The 26,573-nt window shown below is 39.1% G+C and overlaps 1 protein-coding gene across 5 annotated transcripts in view; it reads left to right on the top strand.

Moving 5' to 3' along the window:
* Positions 1 to 26,573, top strand: part of ATR (ATR checkpoint kinase) — a 129,499-nt gene that overhangs the window by 54,508 nt on the left and 48,418 nt on the right. For all 5 annotated transcript variants that reach the window (XR_013528590.1, XM_035278080.3, XM_035278081.3 and 2 more), the window contains 6 exons: positions 5,301 to 5,507; positions 6,972 to 7,085; positions 10,675 to 10,790; positions 20,435 to 20,555; positions 22,517 to 22,654; positions 23,982 to 24,192. Coding sequence is in view for 4 of the 5 variants with exons in the window: in XM_035278080.3 (XP_035133971.3) it covers positions 5,301 to 5,507; positions 6,972 to 7,085; positions 10,675 to 10,790; positions 20,435 to 20,555; positions 22,517 to 22,654; positions 23,982 to 24,192 (907 nt within the window). In the remaining variant the exon portion in view is untranslated. The remainder of the gene's footprint in view (positions 1 to 5,300; positions 5,508 to 6,971; positions 7,086 to 10,674; positions 10,791 to 20,434; positions 20,556 to 22,516; positions 22,655 to 23,981; positions 24,193 to 26,573) is intronic.

The raw sequence follows: 26,573 nt of genomic DNA on the forward strand, positions 1-26,573 counted from the left end.
CTGAGTTCAAATCCTGGATATTATTGTTAATTTTCTGTCTCATTCATCTAATATTGACAGTGGAGTGTTAAAGTCTCCCACTATTATTGTGTGGGAGACTAAGTCTCTTTGTAGGTCTTCAGCAACTTGCTTTATAGGCCAGGCATGGTGACTGGCCATAATCCCAGCACTTTGGGAGGCCAAGGCAGGTGGATCATGAAGTCAAGAGATTGAGACCATCCTGGCCAACATGATGAAACCTCGTCTCTACTAAAAAAATTGCAAAAAATTAGCTGGGTGTGGTGGCACACATCTGTAGTCCCAGCTACTCAGGAGGCTACAGCAGGAGAATTCCTTGAACCTGGGAGGCAGAGGTTGCAATGAGCTGAAATCACGTCACTGCACTCCAGCCTGGTGACAAAGCAAGATTCTGTCTTAAAAAAAAAAAAAAGAAAGAACTTGCTTTATGTATCTGGGTGCTCCTGTCTTAGATGCATACATATTTAGTACAGTTAGCTCTTCTTGTTGTGTTGATCCCTTTACCATTGTGTAATGCCTTTTGTCTCTTGGTCTTTTTTGGTTTAAAGTCTGTTTTATCAGAGACTAGGATTGCGAACCCTGCTTTATTTTGCTCTCCATTTGCTTGGTAAATCTTCTTCCATCCCTTTATTTTGAGCCTGTGTGTGTCTTTGCACGTGAGTTGGGTCTCCTGAATACAGCACACGATGGGTCTTCACTCTTTATCCAGTTTGCCAGTCTGTGTCTTTTAATTGGGGCATTTAGCCCATTTACATTTAAGGTTAATATATTATGTGTGAATTTGATCCTGCCATTTTGATGCTAACTGGTTGTTTAGCTCATTAGTTAATGCAGTTTCTGCAAAGTGTTGACGGTCTTTACAATTTGGTATGTTTTTGCAGTGTCTGGTACTAGTTGTTCCTTTCCATGTTTAGTGCTTTCTTCAGGAGCTCTTGTAAGGCAGGCCTGGTGGTGACAAAGTCTCTTAGCAGTTGCTTGTCTGTAAAGGATTTTGTTTCTTCTTTGCTTCTGAAGCTTAGTTTGGCTGGATATGAAATTCTAGGCTGAAAATTCTTTTCTTTAAGGATGTTGAATATTGGCCCCTACTCTCTTCTGACTTGTTGGCTTTCTGCCAAGAGATCCGCTGTGAGTCTGATGGGCTTCCCTTTGTGGGTAACCCAACCTTTCTCTCTGGCTGCCCTTAGCATGTTTTCCTTCATTTCAACCCAGGTGAATCAGACAATTATGTGTCTTGAGGTTGCTCTTCTCGAGGAATATCTTTGTGGTGTTCTCTGTATTTCCTGAATTTGAATGTCAGCCTGCCTTGCTAGGTTGGGGAAGTTCTCGTGGATAATTTCTTGAAGAGTGTTTTCCAACTTGGTTTCATTCTCTCTGTCACTTTCAGGTATACTGATCAAATGTAGATTTGGTCTTTTCACATAATCCCATGTTTCTTAGAGGCTTTGTTCATTCCTTTTCACTCTCTCTAATCTTGCCTTCCCACTTTATTTCACTGAGTTGATCTTCAGTCTCTGATATCCTTTCTTCTGCTTGATCGATTTGGCTATTGAAACTTGTATATGCTTCATGAAGTTCTTGTGCTGTGTTTTTCAGCTCCATCAGGTCATTTATGTTCTTCTCTGTGCTGGTTATTTCAGTTAGCATTTCATGCTACTTTTTTTCAACGTTCTTAGCTTCCTTGCATTGTGTTAGAACATGTTCCTTTAGCTCGGAGAAGTTTGTTATCACCTACCTTCTGAAGCTTGCTTCTGTCAATTTGTCAAACTCATTCTCTGTCCAGTTTAGTTCCTTTCCTGGTGAGGAGGTTTAATACCCTGGAGGAGAAAAGGCATTCTGGTTTTTGGAATTTTTATCCCTTTTGCACTGGTTTCTTCCCATCTTCATGGATTTGTCTACCTTTGGCCTTTGAAGTTGGTGACCTTTGGATGGGGTCTCTGAGTGGACATCCTTTCTGTTGATGTTGAAACTATTTCTTTCTGTTTGTTAGTTTTCCTTCTAATTGTCAGGCCTCTCAGCTATAGGTTGGCTGGAGTTTGCTGGAGGTCTGCTCCACACCCTGCTTGCCTGGGAATCACCTGCAGAACAGCAAAGATTGCTGCCTTTCCTTCATGTGGTAGCTTTATCCCAGAAGGGTACCCACTAGATGCCAGCCAGAGCTCTCCTGTACAAGGTATCTGTCAGCCTATGCTGGGAGGATACACAGGATATAGGGGGACACATGGGGGTCATGGAGGCAGTCTGTCACTTATCAGAGCTCGAATGCTGTGCTGGGAGATCTGCTGCTGTCTTCAAGGCTGTCAGGCAGGGATGGTTGTTTGCTGAAGCTGTACCCACAACTGCCTTTTTTCCCAGGGCTCTGTCCCAGGAAGGTGGGGCTTTACTTATAAGTCCCTGACTGGCTGCTGCCTTTTTTCAGAGATGCCCTGCCCAGCAAGGAGGGAGTCTAGTGATATATTCTGCCTGCAGAGGCCTTGCTGAGCTCCAGTGTGCTCTGCCTAGTCGCTGTGTAAACTTCCTTGTGACTTTGTTTACTCAGGTGAGGTTTAAACTGCCTACCGGAGCCTCAGCAATGGCAGACGCCCCACCCCACACCGAGCAAGAATGTCCCAAGTCAAGCTCATACTGCTATGCCTGGGAAGTTTGAGGCTGCAGTGAGCCAAGATTATGCCACTGCATTCCAGCCAGGGCAACAGAGCAAGACTGTGTCTCAAAAAAAAAGAAAAAAGAAAAAACAAAAAACCCACATTACCCCATGACCAGCTACATTTTATTCCAGTACTACAAAGGTAGTTAATACTTAGCAATTCATGAATATAATTCACTATATTAATATATCTAAAGAGAAAATCATGCTGTTTCTGTAGATGCCAAATAGACTTTGACAAATTTTATCCCCTTCTTCAAATGAAAACACTCAAGAAAACAGAAATTGATGAATATTAACTTAATATATAATAAATGTGTCCATATATATGCATTTTTATCTATGTGTATACATACACACATAATGGAACGCATTACACATACACATATACACATACTTAATGGGAAACAAGAAACATTCCCACTGAAAGCAAGGTTTCCTGTTATCTGCACCATTTAACATTCAGTTGCTGATATTGGCTAAGGAATTTAGGCAAAGGAAAGCAATCAGAGACATAAGAATTGGAAAAGATATAAATATTTACAGATGATATGCTAATCAGAGACTTAAGAATTGGAAAAGATGTAAAACTATTTTTGTTTTTTATGCTAATATACTTTGGAAATTATAGAGAATCACTGATAAAACATGAATCCAGTAAAGTAGGGGATACAAATTTAACATAAAAATTAATAATTTTCATATAAGAAGCAGTAACCAGGTAGAAAAATTTTTGGAACATCCCATATACGATAGCAACAGGAAAACAAGATAGTTGAGAATAATCAAGAAATGCATAAACCAACAAGAGGAAGATTTTAAAACACTTCTGAAAGACACAAAAGGGTAATAGGTAATAGATTTAACTAAATGGAAATCATCACTGTTTTAGTCTGTTTGCTTTGCTATAAAGGAATTATAATAAATTACCCTGAGGCTGGGTAATTTACTAAAAAGAAGAGGTTTATTTGGCTTATGGTTCTGCAGCCTATACAGGATGCATGGTGCCAGCTTCTGCTTCTGGTGAGGGTTTCAGCAAGCGTGAGCTTTTACTCATAGCAGAAGGGTAAGGGGAGTTGGCATATCTCATGATGAGAGAGGGAGCAGCAAAGTGATGGCAGGAGAGCCACACTCTTAAATAACCATTTCTCACCTGAACTAATGGAGCCCAGCTTACACCTGAACTAATAAACTCATTTATTACCACAGGGATGGCACCAAGCCATTCATGAGAGATCCACCCACGTAACCCAAACACCTGCCACCAGGTCTCACCTCCAACACTGGGGATCACAGTTCAATAAGAGATTTGGAGGGAACAGATACCTAAACTATATCAATCCTTTATTATTGGGTAGGTTGATTCAATTTTATGATTTCAGTTCTCCTTAGGTTAATTAATGTAATGCAACCCCAATGGAAGTGCCATCAAAGTTTTTTTTTTAACTGTAGGAGGTTTATAATAATGTTTATATGGAAAAATAAACATGTAAAAATAGTAAACTCCCCCTCTGAAAAAAAAGATTATGAGAATATAGTAGCCCAACCAAACATTAATATACTTTTTGTATATTATAATGATAACAAAGAGATAACTGGTGTATGAGTAACTGGACTAGTGGGAAAGAATAGAAGGTCTAGAAATAGACCCAAGTATATATGAACATTTAGTATATGATAATAAGTGACACTTCTTATCTGAGTTTTACTTTTAACTGACTACCAGCATATGTGTGTGTGTGTGTGTGTCTTTACAGCTGAATTAACCTGTAATGTTATTTAAGAAATCAGCTATTGAAGATTCTGGATAAGAATAAGTGTCTTTTCATTTTTCTTTTGAATATATTACTCTAATTTGTATTACTCATTACATTTCTCACATGGAGTTTGAGATGCTTCTATATGCTTTACTTTTACTAGAAAGAAAAATAATATAAATGAAGTAGTTCTAAAGTAATCACACAAGTAGGATATCTCAATCTTCACTGGCTTGAGAATAGTTTCTTACTTAACATTTTATTTATTACAGCATCCTGAAGAGATAGCTGAAAAAAGACTTAGAATTAAAATATTTATCATTAGGCTGCCTTTCTTCCTATTTCTTTTTCTCCATCCTCACAGAACCCCTTTCTATATCTTCTTTTCCTTTACTAGTTTTTATACACTTTTCAAACTTCTTGTTTTAACTAATAGTTCTTCCTATTTCACTGTCTACTGAAATATTTGTCCACTGTGCTTTCAAAGTTACTCGCTTTTTATCTTCTTCATTGCTTCTTTGCTATATAAATGTTATTGTACATATAATATGATATTTTAGTTGTTTTCCTTTTAGACTGTGAACTTGTTAAGACTTGTTTTACTGATTTTTTTATATACTGATATAATACACAGTAATGCTTGTTTAATGGATTAATGATTAAAGACTTTCAAACATTTAATGATTCTAATTTTACAGAACATATTGTGAACTATATTATGTGAACTCATCAAAAACTAGCTGAAAAGATTGCAGATATAAAAATTTAATTTTGTCAATATTTATGTTAGATATTCCTTAATCTTTTTAACCTTCCTAGTAAAGGAAAATATACTAGTTTGTAGAAACTATGTTTAAATTTTCTTTCTACTTTTGTTTTAGGAAAAACTGATAAAGTATGCAACAGACAGTGAAACAGTAGAACCTGTTATCTCACAGTTGGTGACAGTGCTTTTGAAAGGTTGCCAAGATGCAAACTCTCAAGCTCGGTTGCTCTGTGGGGAATGTTTAGGGGAGTTGGGGGCGATAGATCCAGGTCGATTAGATTTTTCTACAACTGAAACTCAAGGAAAAGATTTTACATTTGTGGTAAGTAGTGGAAATTTGGAATGACAAAAGAGTTCTCTGTCCTATTGAGGTTTATATACTTTATTTATAAAGAACTATTCAGATTTGCCTTATTGACAGCTTGACCTGGAACCAGACAATTAATTAAAGTTGGAGTTTATTTCTTAATACTATTGCAGAAACCTTTAGCCAAAAGCAATAAAGTTTGAGCCCCACCTGGGGTGTTGTATTCTTGTAAATAAAGAACATAATAATGACAATACTTAAAGCCTAATCAGTTCTTTAAATATTACTTTTTAAACATGATTGCTAGTGTTTCCATGGAAAACTAGTATCCAGGATATTACAAAAGTGTGTGTATAAAAATGTTTTGTAGTCGGCCAGGCGCAGTGGCTCACGCCTGTAATCCCAGCACTTTGGGAGGCCGAGGCCGGTGGATCACGAGGTCAAGAGATCGAGACCATCCTGGTCAACATGGTGAAACTCTGTCTCTACTAAAAATTAGCTGGGCATGGTGGCATGTGCCTGTAGTCCCAGCTACTCAGGAGGCTGAGGCAGGAGAATTGCCTGAACCCAGGAGGCGGAGGTTGCGGTGAGCTGAGATCGCGCCATCGCACTCCAGCCTGAGTAACAAGAGCGAAACTCAGTCTCAAAAAAAAAAAAATGTTTTGTAGTTAAATGAATTTGGGAAATCCATATAGAACAAAATTAAAGGTGACTTTTTTTTTAAGTGACTTTTAATGTATCTGTGTGTATTGTGAATCTCTTAAGAATTAAATTCCAATAGCATACAATATATGGGTATATTAAAATTATTTCTTAGAGTTTCTCAAGTGACTCTTGGGCTCTACAGAATGCAATTTAGTGGATGCTGTATATACATTTTGCTTTTGAGTATGTGTGTGTGTGTGAGACAGAGTCTCGTTCTGTCACCTAGGCTGGAGTGCACTGGTGTGATCTCGGCTCACTGTAACCTCTGCCTCCTGGATTCAAGTGGTTCTCCTGCCTTAGCCTCCTTAGCTGGGATTACAGGCACAATGCCACCATGTCTGGATAATTTTTGTATTTTTAGTTGAGACAGGGTTTTACCGTTTTGGCCAGTCTGGTCTCGAACCCCTGACCTCATGATCTGTCTGCCTTGGCCTCCCAAAGTACTGGAATTATGAGCGTGAGCCACCATGCCTGGCCTACATTTTGCTTTTCTAACGGTTAAAAAACAAATAACGCAAATTGTCGGAACTATGGAAAAGTTGAATAATTTTTTGTACACTTTAGAAATAGCTTAAAAAGCTTGACCTTTTGGCTTCTTAGCTACAGATTATATTTTAGTCTTGATACCAAACTTAGTTTGACCTCACTGTCCTTTCCTTTGCCTAAGTTAAATTCACTTAGGCAGTTAAGTTAAATTCACCATGAAAGAAATGATACACCTTGAGAAAATTTATACCAGTTATCCTGGAATTTTCTTTTATTTTTCTAATTGAGACTGGAGTAGAAGATTTAAGCTTTGCCTATGGATTATTGATGGAGCTAACAAGAGCTTACCTTGCATATGCTGATAATAGCCGAGCTCAAGATTCAGCTGCTTATGCCATTCAGGTAAGAATGGATATAGTCATTACTGACTTTAAATTGTTTAATTCAAATAAGAAAATTGTGAATTCTATACTTGTGAAACTCCTCCTATTTGTTTGAATTCTCACTTTTATCAAAGTTATACAAGTCCATGATAAACATTTTAGCATATAGAAGCATACCTCTTAACATATTATTATAGGTATAGATTCTTTAAAATTGTTGTATGTATATACAGATATATACTACTGCCTCAGCTTTGTGACCTAAGTGAGTTACTTAAATCGTAGGCATTGAAATAAATGTCCTAAGGAAGTTCACAGCTCTAAAACTATAAAATTCTGTTTATTTTTCTATGTACAAGCATAACTCAGAGATAGTATGGGTTCAGTTCTAGATCACCACAATAAAGCAAGTATCTCTATTAAGCTAGTTATGTGAATTATTCAGTTTCCCAGTACATGTTAACATTATGTTTACACTATACTATATAGTCTGTTGGGTGTGCAATAGCATATCTAAAAACCAATGGAAATGCTTTCATTTAAAAATCTTTTGTTTCTAAAAAATGCTAATCCTCCTCTGAGCTTTCAGCAAGTCATAATGGTTTTGCTGGTGGAGGATTCTGCTTCAGTGTGCATGGCTGCTGATTAATTTAGGGGAAGGTTGCTGAAGGTTGGGATGGCTGTGGCAGTTTCTTTAAAAAATCAGGCAACATTGAAGTTTACCACATCAGTTGCCTTTCATGAAAGGTTTCTCTGTAGCATGTGATGCTGTTTGATACCATTTTCTCCACAGTAGAACTTCTTTCAGAATTTGAATGAGTCCTCTCAAACCTTGGCACTGCGTAATCAATTAAGTTTATGTAATGTTCTAAATCCTTTGTTGTCACTTGGACAGTGTTCACAGCATCTTGAGTGGAACCACAGTAGTTCCATCTCCAGAAATCACTTTCTTTAGTTATATAAAGTGACTCCTCATCCATTCAGGTTTCATCATGAGAAGGCTGTAATAATCCTATCTTCAGGCTCCACTTCTGACACTAGTTTTCTTGCTGTTTTCATCACATCTGTAGTTACTTCCTCCACTGAAGGTTTGAACCTCTCAAAGTTATCCAGGAGGGGTTAGAATCAACTTCTTTCAAACTCCTGTTAATGTTGATAGATATTTTGACTTCCCATGAATCATGAATGTTCTTAATGACATCTAGAGTAGTGAATCCTTTTCAGAAGGTTTTCGGTTTACCGTGCCCAGATCTATTAGAGGAATTATTATCTGTGGTTGCTATAACCTTATAAAATGCATTTCTTAAGTAATAAAACTTGAAAGTCAAAATTACTCCTTGAGGCTGGGCACGGTGGCTCATGCCTGTAATCCCAGCACTTTGGGAGACCAAGGTGAGTGGATCACAAGGTCAGGAGTTCAAGACTAGCCTGGCCAACACAGCAAAACCCCATCTCTACTAAAAATACAAAAATTAGCCAGATGTGGTGGCGGGCGCCTGTAATCCCAGCTACTTGGGAGGCTTAGGTAGGGGAATTGCTTGAACCTGGGTGGCGGAGGTTTCAGTGAGCCAAAATTGCGCCACTGCACTCTCCAATCTGGGCAACAGAGCTAGACTCTGTCTCAAAAAAAAAAAAAAAAGGTACTCCTCTATCTATGGGCTGCAAAATGGATGTTGTGTTAGCAGGCACGAAAACAACATTAATATCCGTGTACAGCTCCATCAGCACTCCCAGGTGACAGGTACATTGTCAATGTAATATTTGGAAAGGAATCTTTTATTATAACCAATAGGTCTCAACAGTGAGCTTAAAATATTCAGTAAACCATGCTGTAAACAGATGTATTGTCATTCAGGCTTTGTCACTGCATTTATACAACACAGGCAGAGTAGATTTCACAAAATTTTTTGTTTTTTATTTTTTTTACTTTTATTGTTCTAATTTTCAGTTTGTATGTGTATGTAGTAGATGTGTATATTTAGATTTAGCCTAATTCCTAATAGCACTAGCATGTATGGAATTGTCAATGAGCATTGGCTTCAGTTTAAAGTCACCAGTTGTGTTAGCCCCTAACTAGAGTTATTTACCAGTCCTTTGAAGGTTTGAAGCCAGATATTGACCTTTCCTCTATAGCTGTGAAAGTCCTGGATAGTATTTTCTTCTAACAGAATAGAACAATTTTCGCTGGATCTTCTGGATAACTCACTGTAGCTTTTCTATCGATAGTTGCTTCTTCACCTTGCACTTTCATGTTATAGAGACAGTTTCTTTTCCTTAAATCTCATGAACCAACCTCTGTTTGCTTCAGACTTTTTGTATTTTATTTTTTCAGAAGTGCCTCTTGAGTCGTAACACTTAAGACTTTTTTTTTTTTGAGACGGAGTTTCGCTCTTGTTACCCAGGCTGGAGTGCAATGGCACGATCTCGGCTCACCGCAACCTCCGCCTCCCGGGTTCAGGCAATTCTCCTGCCTCAGCCTCACGAGTAGCTGGGATTACAGGCACGCGCCACCATGCCCAGCTAATTTTTTGTATTTTTAGTAGAGACGGGGTTTCACCATGTTGACCAGGATGGTCTCGATCTCTTGACCTCGTGATCCACCCACCTCGGCCTCCCAAAGTGCTGGTATTACAGGCTTGAGCCACTGCGCCCGGCCCACTTAAGACTTTTTTTCTGCAACTTCTCCTCTCTCAGATTTCATAGAATTGAAGAGAATGGGGGCTTTTCTTTGGATTAGGCTTTGGCTTAAGGGAATGTTGTGGCTAGTTTCATCTTCTATCCAAACCACTAAAACTTTCTCTTTATCAGCAATAAGACTATTGAAGTATTCATTGGAGTAGCACTTTTAATTTCCTTCAAGAACGTTTTCTTTGCATTCATACTTGGCTGTTTGGTGCAAGACACCTAGCTTTTGGTCTGTCTAGGTTGTTGACATGCCTTCTTGACTAAGCTTAGTCATTTGTAGCTTTTGATTTAAAGTGAGAGATGTGTGATTCTTCCTTTCATATGAATGCTTAGAGTCTACTATAGGGTTATTAACTGGCTTAATTTCAATATTGTTGAAATTAATAACCCTATAGTGGACTCTAAGTCTTTGGGGATATGCAGTCCTAAGGAGAGGAAGAGGGACAGAACAGCTGGTCAGTGGACTGGTCGGAACACACACCACATTTATTGATTAGGTTCACTGACTTATATAGGCACAGGTTGTGGAGCCCCAAAGCAATTACTGTGGTAACATCAAAGATCACTGATCATATATCACTATAACAGATACAGTAATAATGAAAAAGTTCGAAATATTTTGAGAATTACCAAAATGAGACACAGAGACATGAAGTGAGCATATGTGTTAGAAGAATGGCACTGATAGATTTACTCCATGCATAGTGGCCACAAACCTTATATTTCTAAAAGAACAAACAGACAAAAAACAAAATAGAACAAAACAAAAAACCCAGTATCTGTGAAGCACAAATAAACCAAAATGCAATAAAATGAGTTATGGCTGTATTTTTATAACTAAAATATGTAGAACATTGACAAATACAAAGGGTTAACTGCTTTACTTTACATCTGACTTACAAATATAAAATATACATTTGTAGGAGTTGCTTTCTATTTATGACTGTAGAGAGATGGAGACCAATGGCCCAGGTCACCAATTGTGGAGGAGATTTCCTGAGCATGTTCGGGAAATACTAGAACCTCATCTAAATACCAGGTATGTAGGCTTATTTAATGTATTTTCTTTCTTTTTTTTTTTTTTTAAATTTTTTATTGCATTTTAGGTTTTGGGGTACATGAGCAGAACATGCAAGACAGTTGCGTAGGTACACACATGGCAGTGTGTTTTGCTTCCTTTCTCCCCTTCACCCACATTTGGCATTTCTCCCCAGGCTATCCCTCCCCACCTCCCCCTCCCACTGGCCCTCCCCTTTTCCCCCCAATAGACCCCAGTGTTTAGTACTCCCCTCCCTGTGTCCACGTGCTCTCATTTTTCATCACCTGCCTATGAGTGAGAATATGCAGTGTTTCATTTTCTGTTCTTGTGTCAGTTTGCTGAGAATGATGTTCTCCAGATTCATCCATGTCCCTACAAACGACACAAACTCATCATTTCTGATTGCTGCATAATATTCCATGGTGTATATGTGCCACATTTTTCCAATCCAGTCTATTATCAATGGGCATTTGGGTTGATTCCAGGTCTTTGCTATTGTAAACAGTGCTGCAATGAACATTCGTGTGCATGTGTCCTTATAGTAGAACGATTTATAGTCCTTTGGATATATACCCAGTAATGGGATTGCTGGGTCAAATGGAATTTCTATTTCTAAGGCCTTGAGGAATCGCCACACTGTCTTCCACAATGGCTGAACTAATTTACACTCCCACCAACAGTGTAAAAGTGTTCCTATTTCTCCACATCCTCTCCAGCATCTGTTGTCTCCAGATTTTTTAATGATCGCCATTCTAACTGGCGTGAGATGGTATCTCAGTGTGGTTTTGATTTGCATCTCTCTGATGACCAGTGACGATGAGCATTTTTTCATATGATTTTTGGCCTCATATATGTCTTCTTTCGTAAAGTGTCTGTTCATATCCTTTGCCCAATTTTGAATGGGCTTGTTTGTTTTTTTCCTGTAAATCTGTTTGAGTTCTTTGTAAATTCTGGTTATCAGCCCTTTGTCAGATGGGTAAACTGCAAAAATTTTTTCCCATTCTGTTGGTTGCCAATTCACTCTAGTGACTGTTTCTTTTGCCGTGCAGAAGCTGTGGAGTTTCATTAGGTCCCATTTGTCTATTTTTGCCTTTGTTGCCAATGCTTTTGGTGTTTTCTTCATGAAGTCCTTGCCTACTCCTATGTCCTGGATAGTTTTGCCTAGATTTCCTTCTAGGGTTTTTATGGTGCCAGGTCTTATATTTAAGTCTTTAATCCATCTGGAGTTAATTTTAGTGTAAGGTGTCAGGAAGGGGTCCAGTTTCTGCTTTCTGCACATGGCTAGCCAGTTTTTCCAACACCATTTGTTAAACAGGGAATCCTTTCCCCATTGCTTGTTTTTGTCAGGTTTATCAAAGATTGTATGGTTGTAGATATGTCGTGTTGCCTCCGGTGCCTCTGTTTGTTCCATTGGTCTATATCTCTGTTTTGGTACCAGTACCATGCTGTTTTGATTACTGTAGCCTTGTAGTATAGTTTGAAATCCAGTAGGGTGTTGCCCCCCGCTGTGTTCTTTTTGCTTAGAATTGACTTGGCTATGCGGGCTCTCTTTTGGTTGCATATGAAGTTCATGGTGTTTTTTTCCAGTTCTGTGAAGAAAGTCAATGGTAGCTTGATGGGGGATAGCATTGATTCTGTAAATTATTTTGGGCAGTATAACCATTTTCACGATATTAATTCTTCCTAACCATGAACATGGAATGTTTCTCCATCTGTTTGTGTCCTCTCTGATTTCGTTGAGCAGTGGTTTGTAGGTCTCCTTGAAGAGGTCCCTTACGTTCCTTGTGAGTTGTATTCCAAGGTATTTTATTTTATTCTTTTTGTAGCAATTGTGAATGGCAGTTCATTCTTGATTTGGCTTCCTTTAAGTCTGTTATTGGTTTAGACGAATGCTTGTGATTTTTGCACATTGATTTTATATCCTGAGACTTTGCTGAAGTTGCTTATCAGTTTCAGGAGTTTTTGGGCTGAGGCGATGGGGTCTTCTAGGTATACTATCATGTCGTCTGCAAATAGAGACAATTTGGCTTCCACCTTTCCTATTTGAATACCCTTTATTTCTTTTTCTTGCCTGATTGCTCTGGCTAGAACTTCCAGTACTGTATTGAATAGGAGTGGTAAAAGAGGGCATCCTTGTCTAGTGCCGGATTTCAAAGGGAATGCTTCCAGTTTTTGCCCATTCAGTATGATATTGGCTGTTGGTTTGTCATAAATAGCTTTTATTACTTTGAGATACGTTCCATCGATACCAAGTTTATTGAGGGTTTTTAGCATAAAGGGCTGTTGAATTTTGTCAAATGCCTTCTCTGCGTCAATTGAGATAATCATGTGGTTTTTGTTTTTGGTTCTGTTTATGTGGTGAATTACGTTTATAGACTTGCGTATGTTGAACCAGCCTTGCATCCCCGGGATGAATCCTACTTGATCATGATGAATAAGTTTTTTGATTTGCTGTTGCAATCGGCTTGCCAATATTTTATTGAAGATTTTTGTATTTATGTTCATCATGGATATTGGCCTGAAGTTTTCTTTTCTTGTTGGGTCTCTGCCGGGTTTTGGTATCAGGATGATGTTGGTCTCATAAAATGATTTGGGAAGGATTTCCTCTTTTTGGATTATTTGGAATAGTTTTAGAAGGAATGGTACCAGCTCCTCTTTGTGTGTCTGGTAGAATTCGGCTGTGAACCCGTCTGGACCTGGGCTTTTTCTGAGTGGTAGGCTCTTAATTGCTGCCTCGACTTCTGACCTTGTTATTGGTCTATTCATAGTTTCAGCTTCCTCCTGGTTTAGGCTTGGGAGGACACAGGAGTTCAGGAATTTATCCATTTCTTCCAGGTTTACTAGTTTATGTGCATAGAGTTGTCTGTAATATTCTCTGATGATGGTTTGAATTTCTGTGGAATCTGTGGTGATTTCCCCTTTATCATTTTTTATTGCATCTATTTGGTTGTTCTCTCTTTTCTTTTTAATCAATCTGGCTAGTGGTCTGTCTATTTTGTTGATCTTTTCAAAAAACCAGCTCTTGGATTTATTGATTTTTTTGGAGGGTTTTTCGTGTCTCAATCTCCTTCAGTTCAGCTCTGATCTTAGTTATTTCTTGTCTTCTGCTGGGTTTTGAGTTTTTTTGATCTTGCTCCTCTATCTCTTTCAATTTTGACGATAGGGTGTCAATTTTGGATCTCTCCATTCTCCTCATATGGGCACTTATTGCTATATACTTTCCTCTAGAGACTGCTTTAAATGTGTCCCAGAGATTCTGGCATGTTGTGTCTTCGTTCTCATTGGTTTCGAAGAACTTCTTTATTTCTGCCTTCATTTCGTTGTTTATCCAGCAACATTCAAGAGCCAGTTGTTCAGTTTTCATGAAGCTGTGCGGTTCTGGGTTGGTTTCTGAATTCTGAGTTCTAACTTGATTGGACTATGCTCTGAGAGGCTGTTTGTTATGATTTCCGTTGTTTTGCATTTGCTGAGCAGTGCTTTACTTCCGATTATGTGGTCAATTTTAGAGTAGGTGTGATGTGGTGCTGAGAAGAATGTATATTCTGTGGATTTGGGGTGGAGAGTTCTGTAAACGTCTATCAGGTTTGCTTGCTCCAGGTCTGAGTTCAAGCCCTGGATATCCTTGTTGATTTTCTGTCTGGTTGATCTGTCTAATATTGACAGTGGAGTGTTAAAGTCTCCCACTATTATTGTGTGGGAGTCTAAGTCTCTTTGTAAGTCATTAAGAACTTGCCTTATGTATCTGGGTGCTCCTGTATTGGGTCCATATACGTTTAGGATCGTTAGCTCTTCTTGTTGTATCGATCCTTTTACCATTATGTAATGGCCTTCTTGGTCTCTTTTGATCTTTGTTGCTTTAAAGTCTATTTTATCAGAGATGAGAATTGCAACTCCTGCTTTCTTATGCTCTCCATTTGCTTGGTAAATCTTCCTCCATCCCTTTATTTTGAGCCTTTGTGTATCCTTGCATTTGAGATGGGTTTCCTGGATACAGCACACTGATGGGTTTTGGATTTTTATCCAATTTGCCAGTCTGTGTCTTTTGATTGGTGCATTTAGTCCATTTACATTTAGGGTTAATATTGTTATGTGTGAATTTGATACTGCCATTTTGATGCTAGCTGGCTGTTTTGCCCATTAGTTGTTGTAGATTCTTCATTATGTTGATGCTCTTTAGCATTTAGTGTGATTTTGGAATGGCTGGTACTGGTTGTTCCTTTCTATGTGTAGTGCCTCTTTCAGGAGCTCTTTGTAAAGCAGGCCTGGTGGTGACAAAATCTCTGAGTACTTGCTTGTTCGCAAAGGATTTTTTTTTTCCTTCACTTCTGAAGCTCAGTTTGGCTGGATATGAAATTCTGGGTTGAAAGTTCTTTTCTTTAAGGATGTTGAATATTGGCCCCCACTCTCTTCTGGCTTGTAGTGTTTCTGCCGAGAGATCTGCTGTGAGTCTGATGGGCTTCCCTTTGTGGGTGACCCGACTTTTCTCTCTGGCTGCCCGTAGTATTTTCTCCTTTATTTCAACCTTGTTGAATCTGACGATTATGTGCCTTGGGGTTGCTCTTCTTGTGGAATATCTTTGTGGTGTTCTCTGTATTTCCTGCATTTGAGTGTTGGCCTGTCTTGCTAGGTGGGGGAAATTTTCCTGGATAATATCCTGAAGAGTATTTTCCAGCTTGGATTCATTCTCTTCGTCTCATTCTGGTACACCTATCAAACATAGGTTAGGTCTCTTCACATAGTCCCACATTTCTTGGAGACTTTGTTCATTCCTTTTTGTGCTTTTTTCTCTGATCTTGGTTTCTCGTTTTATTTCATTGAGTTGATCTTCGACTTCAGATATTCTTTCTTCTGCTTGGTCAATTCGGCTATTGAAACTTGTGCATGCTTCGCGAAGTTCTCGTATTGTGTTTTTCATTTCCTTTAATGCATTCATATTCCTCTCTAAGTTATCCATTCTTGTTATCATTTCCTCGAATCTTTTTTCATATCTTTTTTCAAGGTTCTTAGTTTCTTTGCATTGATTTAATACATGTTCTTTTAGCTCACAAAAGTTTCTCATTATCCACCTTCTGAAGTCTAATTCTGTCATTTCGTCACAGTCATTCTCTGTCCAGATTTGTTCCCTTGCTGGTGAGGAGTTTTGGTCCTTTCTAGGAGGCGAGGTGTTCTGGTTTCGGGTGTTTTCCTCCTCTTTGCGCTGGTTTCTTCCCATCTTTGTGGATTTATCCACCTGTCGTCTGTGTAGTTGCTGACTTTTCAGTTGGGTCTCTGAGTGGACACCCAGATTGTTGATGATGAAGTATTTCTGTTACTTGGTTTTTCTTCTACCAGTCTAGCCCCTTCGCTGTACGACTGCTGAGGTCCACTCCAGGCCCTGCTTGTCTGGGGTGCACCTATAGCAGCTGCGGAACAGTGAGGGATGCTACCAGTTTCTTTTTCTGCTATCTTTGTCCCAGGATGATGCCTGCCAAATGTGAGTCTTTTGGATATAGAGGGGTCAGGGAGCTGCTTGAGGAGACAGTTTGTACTTTATAGGAGCTCAATTGCTGAGCTGTGAGCTCTGTTGTTCATTCAGGGCTGTTAGGCTGCTATGTTTAATTCTGCTGCAACAGAACTCATAAAAAAAAACCCTTTTTTTCTCAGATGCTTTGTCTGGGGGGGTTGGAGCTTTTGAATGTCCGTTGCGCTGTCCTGCCCAGCTAGGACGCAGTCTAGTCACTATTTGCCTGCCAAGGCTCCACCCTGCTGGTGTGAGGTTCGCCCTGTTGCTGCAGGCTCTGCCCTTCTGCTGCAGTCTCTGTTCTGCTGCCACGGGCTACGCCCTGCAGTGGAGTCTCTCTGTTGTATCCGGTTGCCTTGGCAACGGCAGGCTGCGTCAGCAATGGGCGTGTATCTCAGTAGGGGTGGATTGCCTCGGTATTGGTGGACACCCCTCCCCCACGGAGCTGCGCTTTCAGGGACCATCTCCATCGGGAGCATTTGGAATCACCGTTTTGTCTGTCCCACTGCGCTACCCCAAATGCTGTGTCCCTGCAATCCCCTGGGCTGGCCCACTGTCCAAGTCCCGTTCAGTCTCAAGTTCAGCCCTCTCAAGTCACAGGTTGCCCCTTCAGCAGGGCTCCCAGACAAGCACGCCCCGTTCTGTGGGCAACAAAGATCAGTCTGGAAATGCGACCCTGACTCACCTCTCCACGCATTCACCGAGAGATTCAATCCTGGGTTGTTCCCACAGAGCCATCTTGAGTTCTCCGAGATGGAGTTTTGCTCTTGTTGCCCAGGCTAGAGTGCAATGGCGCGATCTCGGCTTACCACAGCCTCCACCTCCCAGGTCCAAGTGATTCTTCTGTCTCAGCCTCCTGAGTAGCTGGGAGTACAGGCATGTGCCACCATGCCCAGCTAATTTTGTATTTTTAGGAGAAACAGGTTTTCTTTATGTTGGTCAAGCTGGTCTCAAACTCCTGACCTCAGGTGATCCACCTGCCTTTGCCTCCCAAAGGGCTGGGATCACAGGCGTAAGCCACTGTACACAGTGGCTTATTTAATGTATTTTCATAAAATTGTTTTTAATGATATAAAAATTAATGCTATTTTTACATAGATTTTAACATTGAAAGTGTTTTGCTATCGCCTTATATGTATCTTTCACTGTGATTGATGCTTATAATCTTGTCTAGATGAGAAGTGTAGTCCGCTCATTGGGTTAAATTACTACAACTTTAAATATTCAGATAAGTTTACTGAAGTTAAAAGCATTGATTTTTAAAAAGTTCAGTGGTCACAAGTACAGCGAAAGGATGTGCTTTAAGCCAAATGTGAGTAAAATTCTTTGATAGGTATAATTAATACATTAATTTAAGAGTTTAAAGCTAGTCAGAAAGCCTTAGTAAGCCTAGTTCAAGATTTTCATTACTTCCAATTTCTGCTCATGAATATATTTTCACCCTCTACTTTTAAAAAAGTGTGTTTAATCTTTCAAAAATTTAAATGACTTTGTTAGGACTGATGAAATGTACAAGATGACATGCAAATTCATGAAATATTTCATATTTTTGGCCAGGCGTGGTGGCTCATGCCTATAATCCCAGCACTTTGGGAGGCCGAGGTGGGTGAATCACGAGGTCAGGAGTTCAAGACCAGCCTGGCCAACATGGTGAAACCCCATCTCTACTAAAAATATAACAAAATAGCTGGGCATGGTTGTGGGCGCCTGTAATCCCAGCGACTCTGGAGGCTGAGACAGGAGAATTGCTTGAACCTGAAAGCCAGAGGTTGCAGTGAGCCAAGATCATGCCACTGCATTCCAGTCCAGGTGACAGTGTGAGACTCCATCTCAAAAAAATAAATAAGTAAAATAAAAATACATACAAATATAAATTATTTCTATTTAGAAACTACTTTTTGGTACCCTAGGTGCCATGCATATTAGATACGTGACTTTGGACAAATAACTTTTTTGAGGCTTACAAAGTGCCTTGACTTACACTAAAATTCTTTATAAGAGCCCCAAGATATGGATATTTATTTCCTAGATAATTTTTTATACTTATAAATCTTTTAAATGTCATTTTTTGTCTTATGACTATCATTTTTAAAGAAGTGATTATTTAACATTATTATTCACCTTATTATAGAATTACTACTATGTTTGAGACAGAGTGTTTCTCTGTCATTCCAGGCTGGAGTGCAGCGATGCAGTATCAGCTCACTGTGGCCTCTGCCTCCTGGGTTCAAGTGATTTTCCTGCCTCAGCCTCCTGGATAGCTGGGATTACAGTCACGCACTACCATGCCTGGCTGCTTTTTGTATATTTAGTAGAGATGGAGTTTCATCATGTTGGACAGGCTGGTCTCCTGGTCTCAAGTGATCCACCTGACTGGGCCTCCCAAAGTGCTGGGATTACAGGCATGAGCCACCACACCCAGCCACTATTAGTATTATTAAATAAGTAAAAGACTAAAGTTAACATTTGGATTTTTCATTTTTGAGGACTCCATACTTTCCCCATTTTCTTAGTCTATATTTTGTACAGCACCTGTAGATGTTAAAGAATTTCTATGATCAACTGGAACGTTTATGGCCTTTGGAGTCACACAGGCCTAGATTTGAATGTTGGCTTTGCATTTGCTAGCTCAGAAGTCTTGGGCAAGTTATTTAACATTTCCAGGTTTCAATTTTTTAATTTTGAAAACATGGATAATTTTATCCACTTTGTATGATTATTGTTAGGAGTAAAGGAGATAATATTAAAAAGTATTTAGCGAAGTGCCTGATATTTAATAGACACGCAATAATAAATGCTTTTTCAATCCTAGCTTGCTGAATAAATTCTTTGTTTTTAGGAGGAGAATTTGTGAGGGTGGCTATCATCTTCTTCATAAGAAGCAGAAGCCAACATTTTTGTCTACTTGTTATTTTTCTCATAGGAAGCAGCTTTTAAGTGGTCATTTAAAGTGTGATCTTAACAAAGCAATGAAAATTCTTTTGATCTTTAGCTTCTATACCTAAGCGGTTAGAGTAACCTCTCAAATGGTTCCTCAATGATGGAAGTTAGGAGATTTACCTAATTGGGATCTGCTTGTTGAAATTGGAGCCACATAAAAATAAGAGGTTGGTAGAGGGCATTTTTAATACCATTGACTCTTTTGTAACACTAAAATACCAGGTTAACCTGTAGCTCAATTTTATAGCTTGGACTGCTTGATATTTACTCCAGAGGACCTAGGGAGATACAGAATTTCTTAAAAGCATATGCATGTGTTTGCTGCCTATAAGTTATACTCCCTAGTTTATGTTTGTTTGTTTTAAATTTTGGGCTCTATATACGTAATCACTAAATCTGGGTGAAAGGATGGCTCTATTTGAGAGATTGAAATTTAGAACCACACAGAAAAGCTACAGTTCAAAATCACCATAGAAATAAATATGTTTAGGAGAAAACATCAGGATGTTACTGGGCAGAACCTGGCTTGTAACCCCAGTATCAATAGTTTTCTAGCCAAATTTACCATAAATTTGATAAAAATTATGTAGAAAACTGTACTTGTGATGATTCAAAATAGGGATTTGTTTTTTTCCTGGTTTAGCATGATGGTTAACTGAGAGATTATTGGATTTTTCAACTGTCAGAAACTCAGAATACAGTGAGTTTATACACACACACATACACACACACATATAAAATTTGGATATAAGACTTCAAGTATAGGGCATTTTTTAACGCTCCAGCTAGACATTGAAGTCACCTAGGATGATAATAACACTGGGGAAGGAAGAAAACCCTGAGCAATGTGCTAAAGTTATCAATGAGTTTGGTAATCAGTGAGTTGAGTAGCTGCCCATAATGAGGATTAGAAAATAGTAGTATGCCTGGGTAGCTTGAACTTCAAAGGAATAGGTTTTACTTATACAAGAATAAAATTGGAAGGATCTGAGGAAGAGGAAGAGGCAGAGTCAGATCCTTTGAAGTACTTTAGGTGTTCAAGAATGATCTGCTTCACCCCTAAGAAGGATATGCAAAAAAGGTAAGCAGATTTCATTAAAGGCAAGTCAGTACTGCAGTAGTCACTGAAGGGGTTGCTGTAATTTACTAATATTCTAAACAGATGGATTTTTAAAGTAAATTTTCAAAATTTTCATAATTACAGATACAAGAGTTCTCAGAAGTCAACCGATTGGTCTGGAGTAAAGAAACCAATTTACTTAAGTAAATTGGGTAGTAATTTTGCAGAATGGTCAGCAACTTGGGCAGGTTATCTTATAACAAAGGTAAGAAACCCTGTTCAGTTTGTTAACTGAACAGAATTTCTAAAGAAAACCAGAACATCTGGCCGGGCATGGTGGCTCACGCCTAATCCCAGCACTTTGAGAGGCCGAGGCGGGTGGATCATGAGGTCAACAGATCGAGACCATCCTGGTCAACATGGTGAAACCCCGTCTCTACTAAAAATACAAAAAATTAGCTGGGCATGGTGGCGTGTGCCTGTAATCCCAGCTACTCGGGAGGCTGAGGCGGGAGAATTGCCTGAACCCGGGAGACGGAGGTTGCGGTGAGCCGAGATCGCGCCATTGCACTCCAGCCTGGGTAACAAGCGCAAAACTCCGTCCCCCAAAAAAAAAAAAAAAAAAAAAACCAGAACATCTCTCTGAATGCATAGCACACACGATAGTTATTGAAGTATTTGTGCTGATAATCATAGAAATTTTTGAAGAAATTGTTTACTAATAGAGAGTAATAATTTCTCTATAGTTGCTAATAATAGTTTCTGAGTGAAAAGTAATTGTTTTACCAAGAAAATTACTATGGTCTTAATGTGTGTATAAAATTACATTATGTCCATTTTTTTTCTTTTTTTTTCTTGTGTCTGTTCATTTTATATTGATAATACTGTGTAAAAGGATGTAATGCTATATCAGAGTTTTTTACATAATAAAAAGACATTCAATAAATAGATATACTCTAATGGCATTTCTAAAAGAAGTTATATTATCTGAACTTTCTCTAAAATAAAAATAAGGATTTTTAAAATTAACTTTCATGGAAAAAGCAGAGGTATATTTCTTTTTTTATGAGAAATTTTTACATGCCAGACAGTCAAAAGATATTGTGTTCCAAGAAAATATTTACATTAGATTTAAAATTTATAATTTTTGTTTTTAATTCTCCTTCCTTCCCTCCCTCCCTCCTTCCTTCCCTCCCTCCCTCTCTCCCTCCTTCCTTCCCTCCTTCCTTCCTTCCTTCCTCCCTTTCTCCCTCCCTCCCCCAGGCGGGAGTGTAATGGCACAATCTGGGCTCACTGCAGTCTCTACCTCCCGGGTCAAGTGATTCTCCCACTTCAGGATCACAAGTAGCTGGGATTACAGGTGTGAGCCACCACACCTAGCTAATCTTCGTATTTTTAGTAGAGATAGGGTTTCGCCATGTTAGCCAGGCTGGTCTTGAACTCCTGACCTCAGGTGATCTGTCCACCTCAGCCTCTCAAAGTGCTGGGATTACAGGTGTGAGCCACTGTGCCCCACCTTTAATTAACATTTCTGTTAGTGTTTTAAAATATCATTATGCTAATTCGTAGTTGTTTACTTCGAGACTTTTTTTTAATGAAAATTTAATGTGTAAAATGTGAAATACTGTTAACTATTTTCAGCTCTGGAATATTGTGGGGTTCTTTTGGTTTTTGGCTTTGTATTTGAAGAAAACACTTTTTTTTTCGAGACAGAATCTTAGTCTGTTGCCCAGGCTGGAGTGCAACGGCGCAGTCTTGGCTCACTGCAACCTCCGCCTCCTGGGTTCAAGCAGTTCTCCTGCCTCAGCCTCCCAAGTAACTGGGAATACAGGCGCCTACCACCACACCCGGCTAACCTTTATATTTTTAGTAGAGGTGGGGGTTCACCATATTGGCCAGGCTTGTCTCAAACTCCTGACCTTGTGATCTGCCTGCCTCAGCCTCCCAAAGTGCTGGGATTACAGGCGTGAACCACCACTCCTGGCCTGAAGAAAAAAACTCTTTAAAATTTTGAGTTCAATAATGTTAGCAAATCGAAGGTTAAGTCATAACAAAATTTGACTTTAACCCCAAATAATTTAATTAAAAAATTAATTTAAATTGTTTTTAATTTTAAAAAGAATACTTGTTCGTAACAAGTTATCTCACATGCTACTTTTTGACATTTTATCAGTAAACTAAAGTATATTAAATTACTTACTGTCTCTACACGTTTTGAGTTTACAGGTTCGGCATGAGCTTGCCAGTAAAATTTTCACCTCCTGTAGCATTATGATGAAGCACGATTTCAAAGTGACCATCTATCTTCTTCCACATATTCTGGTGTATGTCTTATTGGGTTGTAATCAAGAAGATCAGCAGGAGGTGAGATAAACCATCTTATTTGGTTTTTGAACATGTGAAACTTATTTTCTCCAATGTAGTTAGTATTAGGCTATGTATTAGTAGGAAATGTAGATCTATGAATGGCTATATATGTTCATTTACATATCTGTCTATGTGGTGTGGTTTTTTTGTTTTGTTTTGTATTGTTTATTTATTTATTTATTTTTTGAGACAGAATCTCACTCTGTCACCAGGGTAGAGTGCAGTAGTGCGATCTCCACTCACTGCAACCTCTGCCTCTTGGGTTCAAGCTTCAAGAGATTCTTCTGCCTCAGCCACCCGAGTAGCTGGGACTACAGGCATGCGCCACCATGCCCAGCTAATTTTTATGTTTTTAGTAGAGATGGTGTTTCACCATGTTGGCCAGGATGGTCTCAATCAAAGTGCTGGGATTACAGGCGTCAGCCACCGCACCCGGCTATGTGTATCCTTTTAATTGATAGAAGTTCTATTTATATTCTAGCTACCAATTTGTTGCCAGTCATATTTTCAAAAATTATTCCAACTTAATCATTTTCTTTTTAACCTTTGTACCTTTTGCCATGCAGAAATTTTAAATGTAAATGTAAAATGTATACATCTTTTATAGATTATGAATCTTAAGCCTTTTATATGATGCCTTTTCTTACTGATGCCATCAGCTTATTTGCCTATATATTCTTTTAATTCTTCTGTTTTTATATTTAGTCCTTCATTTATTCTGCAATTAATTTTGCATATAGTATGAGATATTACTATTTTTTCACTATTAGTTAACAAAAGTTTCATTATCATTTATTGAATAATCTAGAATATTAAAAATTTTTTTTAATTTTCTTTAGTGACTCTATAGTATATTTTCTTTTTAGACTAATCTTTGATTGATTTAATTATAGATAAGAACAGTAATATATTATTGATCGATTGTGTTTTATTTTTCTGTTTTTAAGATGAAGCCATGTTGTGTTGTCCAGGCTGGGGTGCAGTGGTGCTCTTGGCTCTCTGCAACCTCCACCTCCCAGGTTCAAGTGATTCTACTGCCTCAGCCTCCTGAGTAGCTGGGATTACACACATGTGCCACCATGCCTGGCTAATTTTTTTGTATTTTTAGTATAGACAGGGTTTCATCATGGTGACCAGGCTGATCTTGACTTAAGGCGATCAGCCTGCCTCAGCCTCCCAAAGTGCTGGGATTACAGGCATGAGCCAGCTGATTGTGTTTTTTCTTTTGAAAATTTTTGCCTTAGAATGGTTAGTCTTAAATGTCATACAATAGTTAAATGGTGTTATATAGATGCTATTATTAACTATAAAATGGTTCTCATAGGTTTATGCCGAAATTATGGCAGTTCTAAAGCATGATGATCAGCAAACCGTAAATACCCAAGACATTGCATCTGATCTGTGTCAACTCAGTACACAGACCGTGTTCTCCATGCTTGACCATCTCACACAGTGGGCAAGGCACAAGTTTCAGACACTGAAAGCTGAGAAATGTCCACACAGCAAATCAAACAGAAATAAGGTAGACTCAGTGGGTGAGTTACCACTTGTTTATTTCTTTGTTATAACTGTTCACCAATTAATTCTTCCCTCTATCCATTCTTTTTTTTGAGACAGAGTCACGCCTGGTTGCCAGGCTGGATTGCAGTGGTGTAATCTTGGCTTGCTGCAACCTCTGCCTCCCGGGTTCAAGCAATTCTACTGCCTCAGCCTCCCAAGTAGCTGGGACTACAAGGCGTGTGCCACCATGGCCAGCTAACTTTTGCATTTTTAGTAGAGATGGGGATTCACCATATTGGCCAGGATGCTCTTGATCTCTTGACCTTGTGATGCCTGCCTCGGCCTCCCAAAGTGCTGGGATTACAGACGTGAGCCACCTTGCCTGGCCTATCAGTTCTATAATTTAAGCACTAGCTTTAAAAATACCTTGTTTTGTGTATCTTTTTGTGTTTTGTTTTTTTTTTCTTGAGATGGAGTTTTGCTTTTGTTGCCCAGGTTGGAGTGCAATGGTGTGACCTTGGCTCACTGCAACCTCTGCCTCCCAGGTTCAAGCAATTCTCCTGCCCCAGCCTCCCAAGTAGCTGGGATTACAGGTGTCTGCCACCATACCCAGCTAATTTTTTTTGTATTTTTAGTAGAGACGGTGTTTTGCCATGTTGGCCAGGCTGGTCTTGAACCCCTGAGCTCAGGTGATCCATCTGTCTCGGCCTCCCGAAGTGCTGGGATTACAGGTGTGAGCCACTGTGCCTGGCCGTTATATGTATTTTTGAAATGGGTAATAGTGTGGCCTTTTCCCTGAGAAAGGCCACACTATTTGTTTGTTTTTATTTTTGCATGAGAAAAAACAGTGAATTTTTAGTCATAAGACCTTTCTTTCTTCTTACTCTCACTTGGACAAGACACATGATTGAATTTTTCTTTGTATAAAATGGAATTCATATTTTTATTTGTATTTGTTAATTTATTTCAAGATGGAGTCTCGCTGTGTCACGCAGGGTGGAATGCAATGGCACAATCTCAGCTCAATGCACCCTCCACCTCCCGGGTTCAAGTGATTCTCCTGGCTCAGCCTCCTGAGTAGCTGGGATTACACGCATGCACCACTATGCCCAGCTGATTTTTTTGTACTTTTAGTAGAGATGGAGTTTTACCATATCAGCCAGGCTGGTCTCCAACTCATAGGCTCAAACAGTCCATCTTCCTTGATCTCCCAAAGTGTTGGGATAACAGACATGAGCCAGCATGACCAGCCTGTTTGTTTTTTTTTTTGCATGTCAAACTGGTACTATAAAACCAAACACTATTATCACCATTTTCACTGACACTGTAATTAAAATTCTAGCTTTTCTTTTTTTTCTAGGACAGAGTCTCACTCTGTATTCCAAAGTGGAGTGCAGTGGCATGATCTCCGCTCACTGCAGCCTCAGCTCACTGCAGCCTCTGCTCAAGCGATTCTTGTGCCTCGACCTTCTGAGTAGCTGGGACTACGGGTGCACGTCACCATATCCTACTATTTTTTTTGTATTTTAGTGGAGATAGGGTTTCACCGGGGTGGTCTCTAACTCCTGAACTCAAGTGATCCACCCACCTCAGCCTCCCAAAGTGCTGGGAGGCATGAGCCACCATGCCTGGTCAAAATTCTAGCTTTTAAGAATAGCATTTGTAATGGTTCAAAAATACAATACCTTTAACATTTGTTTAACATTTTTGTAGAGACCCCCATCTCTACCAAAAAAAATACAAAAATTAGCCAGGTGTGGTGGTGTATGCCTGTAATCTCAGCTAACTCTCAAGGCTGAAGTGTGAGGATTGCTTGAGCTTGTAAGTTTGAGGCTGCAGTGAGGCAAGATCACACCCCTGCACTCTATCCTGGGCAGCAGAGTGAGATCCTCTCTCAAAAGAAAATATTATAATTGGAAAACATCTATAAATTTTGATGTGAATAAGGACCTTATTTTAAATATAATCTCTTTAGAATATACTACCTTAGTCCAGGTGTGGTGGCTCACGCCTGTAATCTTAGCATTTTGGGAGGCCAAGGTGGGAGGATCAGTTGAGCTAAGAAATTTGAGACCAGCCTGTGCAACATAAAAAGTACAACATTTTGCCAGGTATGGTGGCACATGCCTGTGGCCCCAGCTACTTGGGAGGCTGAGGCAGGATCACTTTAGCCCAGGAGGTGAAGGCTGCAGTGAGCTATGATGGTGCAGCAGCCTAGGCAACAAAGTGAGACCCTGACTCAAAATAAATTTTTTAAAAAGTAAATAAATAAATAAAAATAAAATATACTACCTTAATTTTTTAAGTTTTGAAGTAATTTGTTTTCTGTTTTCTACTCACTGTTATGAATCATTAAAATTTAGAAATTTTAAATAAGAATTTGTAAACTAGACTGTTCTCATTTAGAAGTTTTTAA

Source organism: Callithrix jacchus, chromosome 17 (genome assembly GCF_049354715.1).
Source record: "Callithrix jacchus isolate 240 chromosome 17, calJac240_pri, whole genome shotgun sequence".
Classification (NCBI taxonomy): Eukaryota; Metazoa; Chordata; class Mammalia; order Primates; family Cebidae; genus Callithrix; species Callithrix jacchus.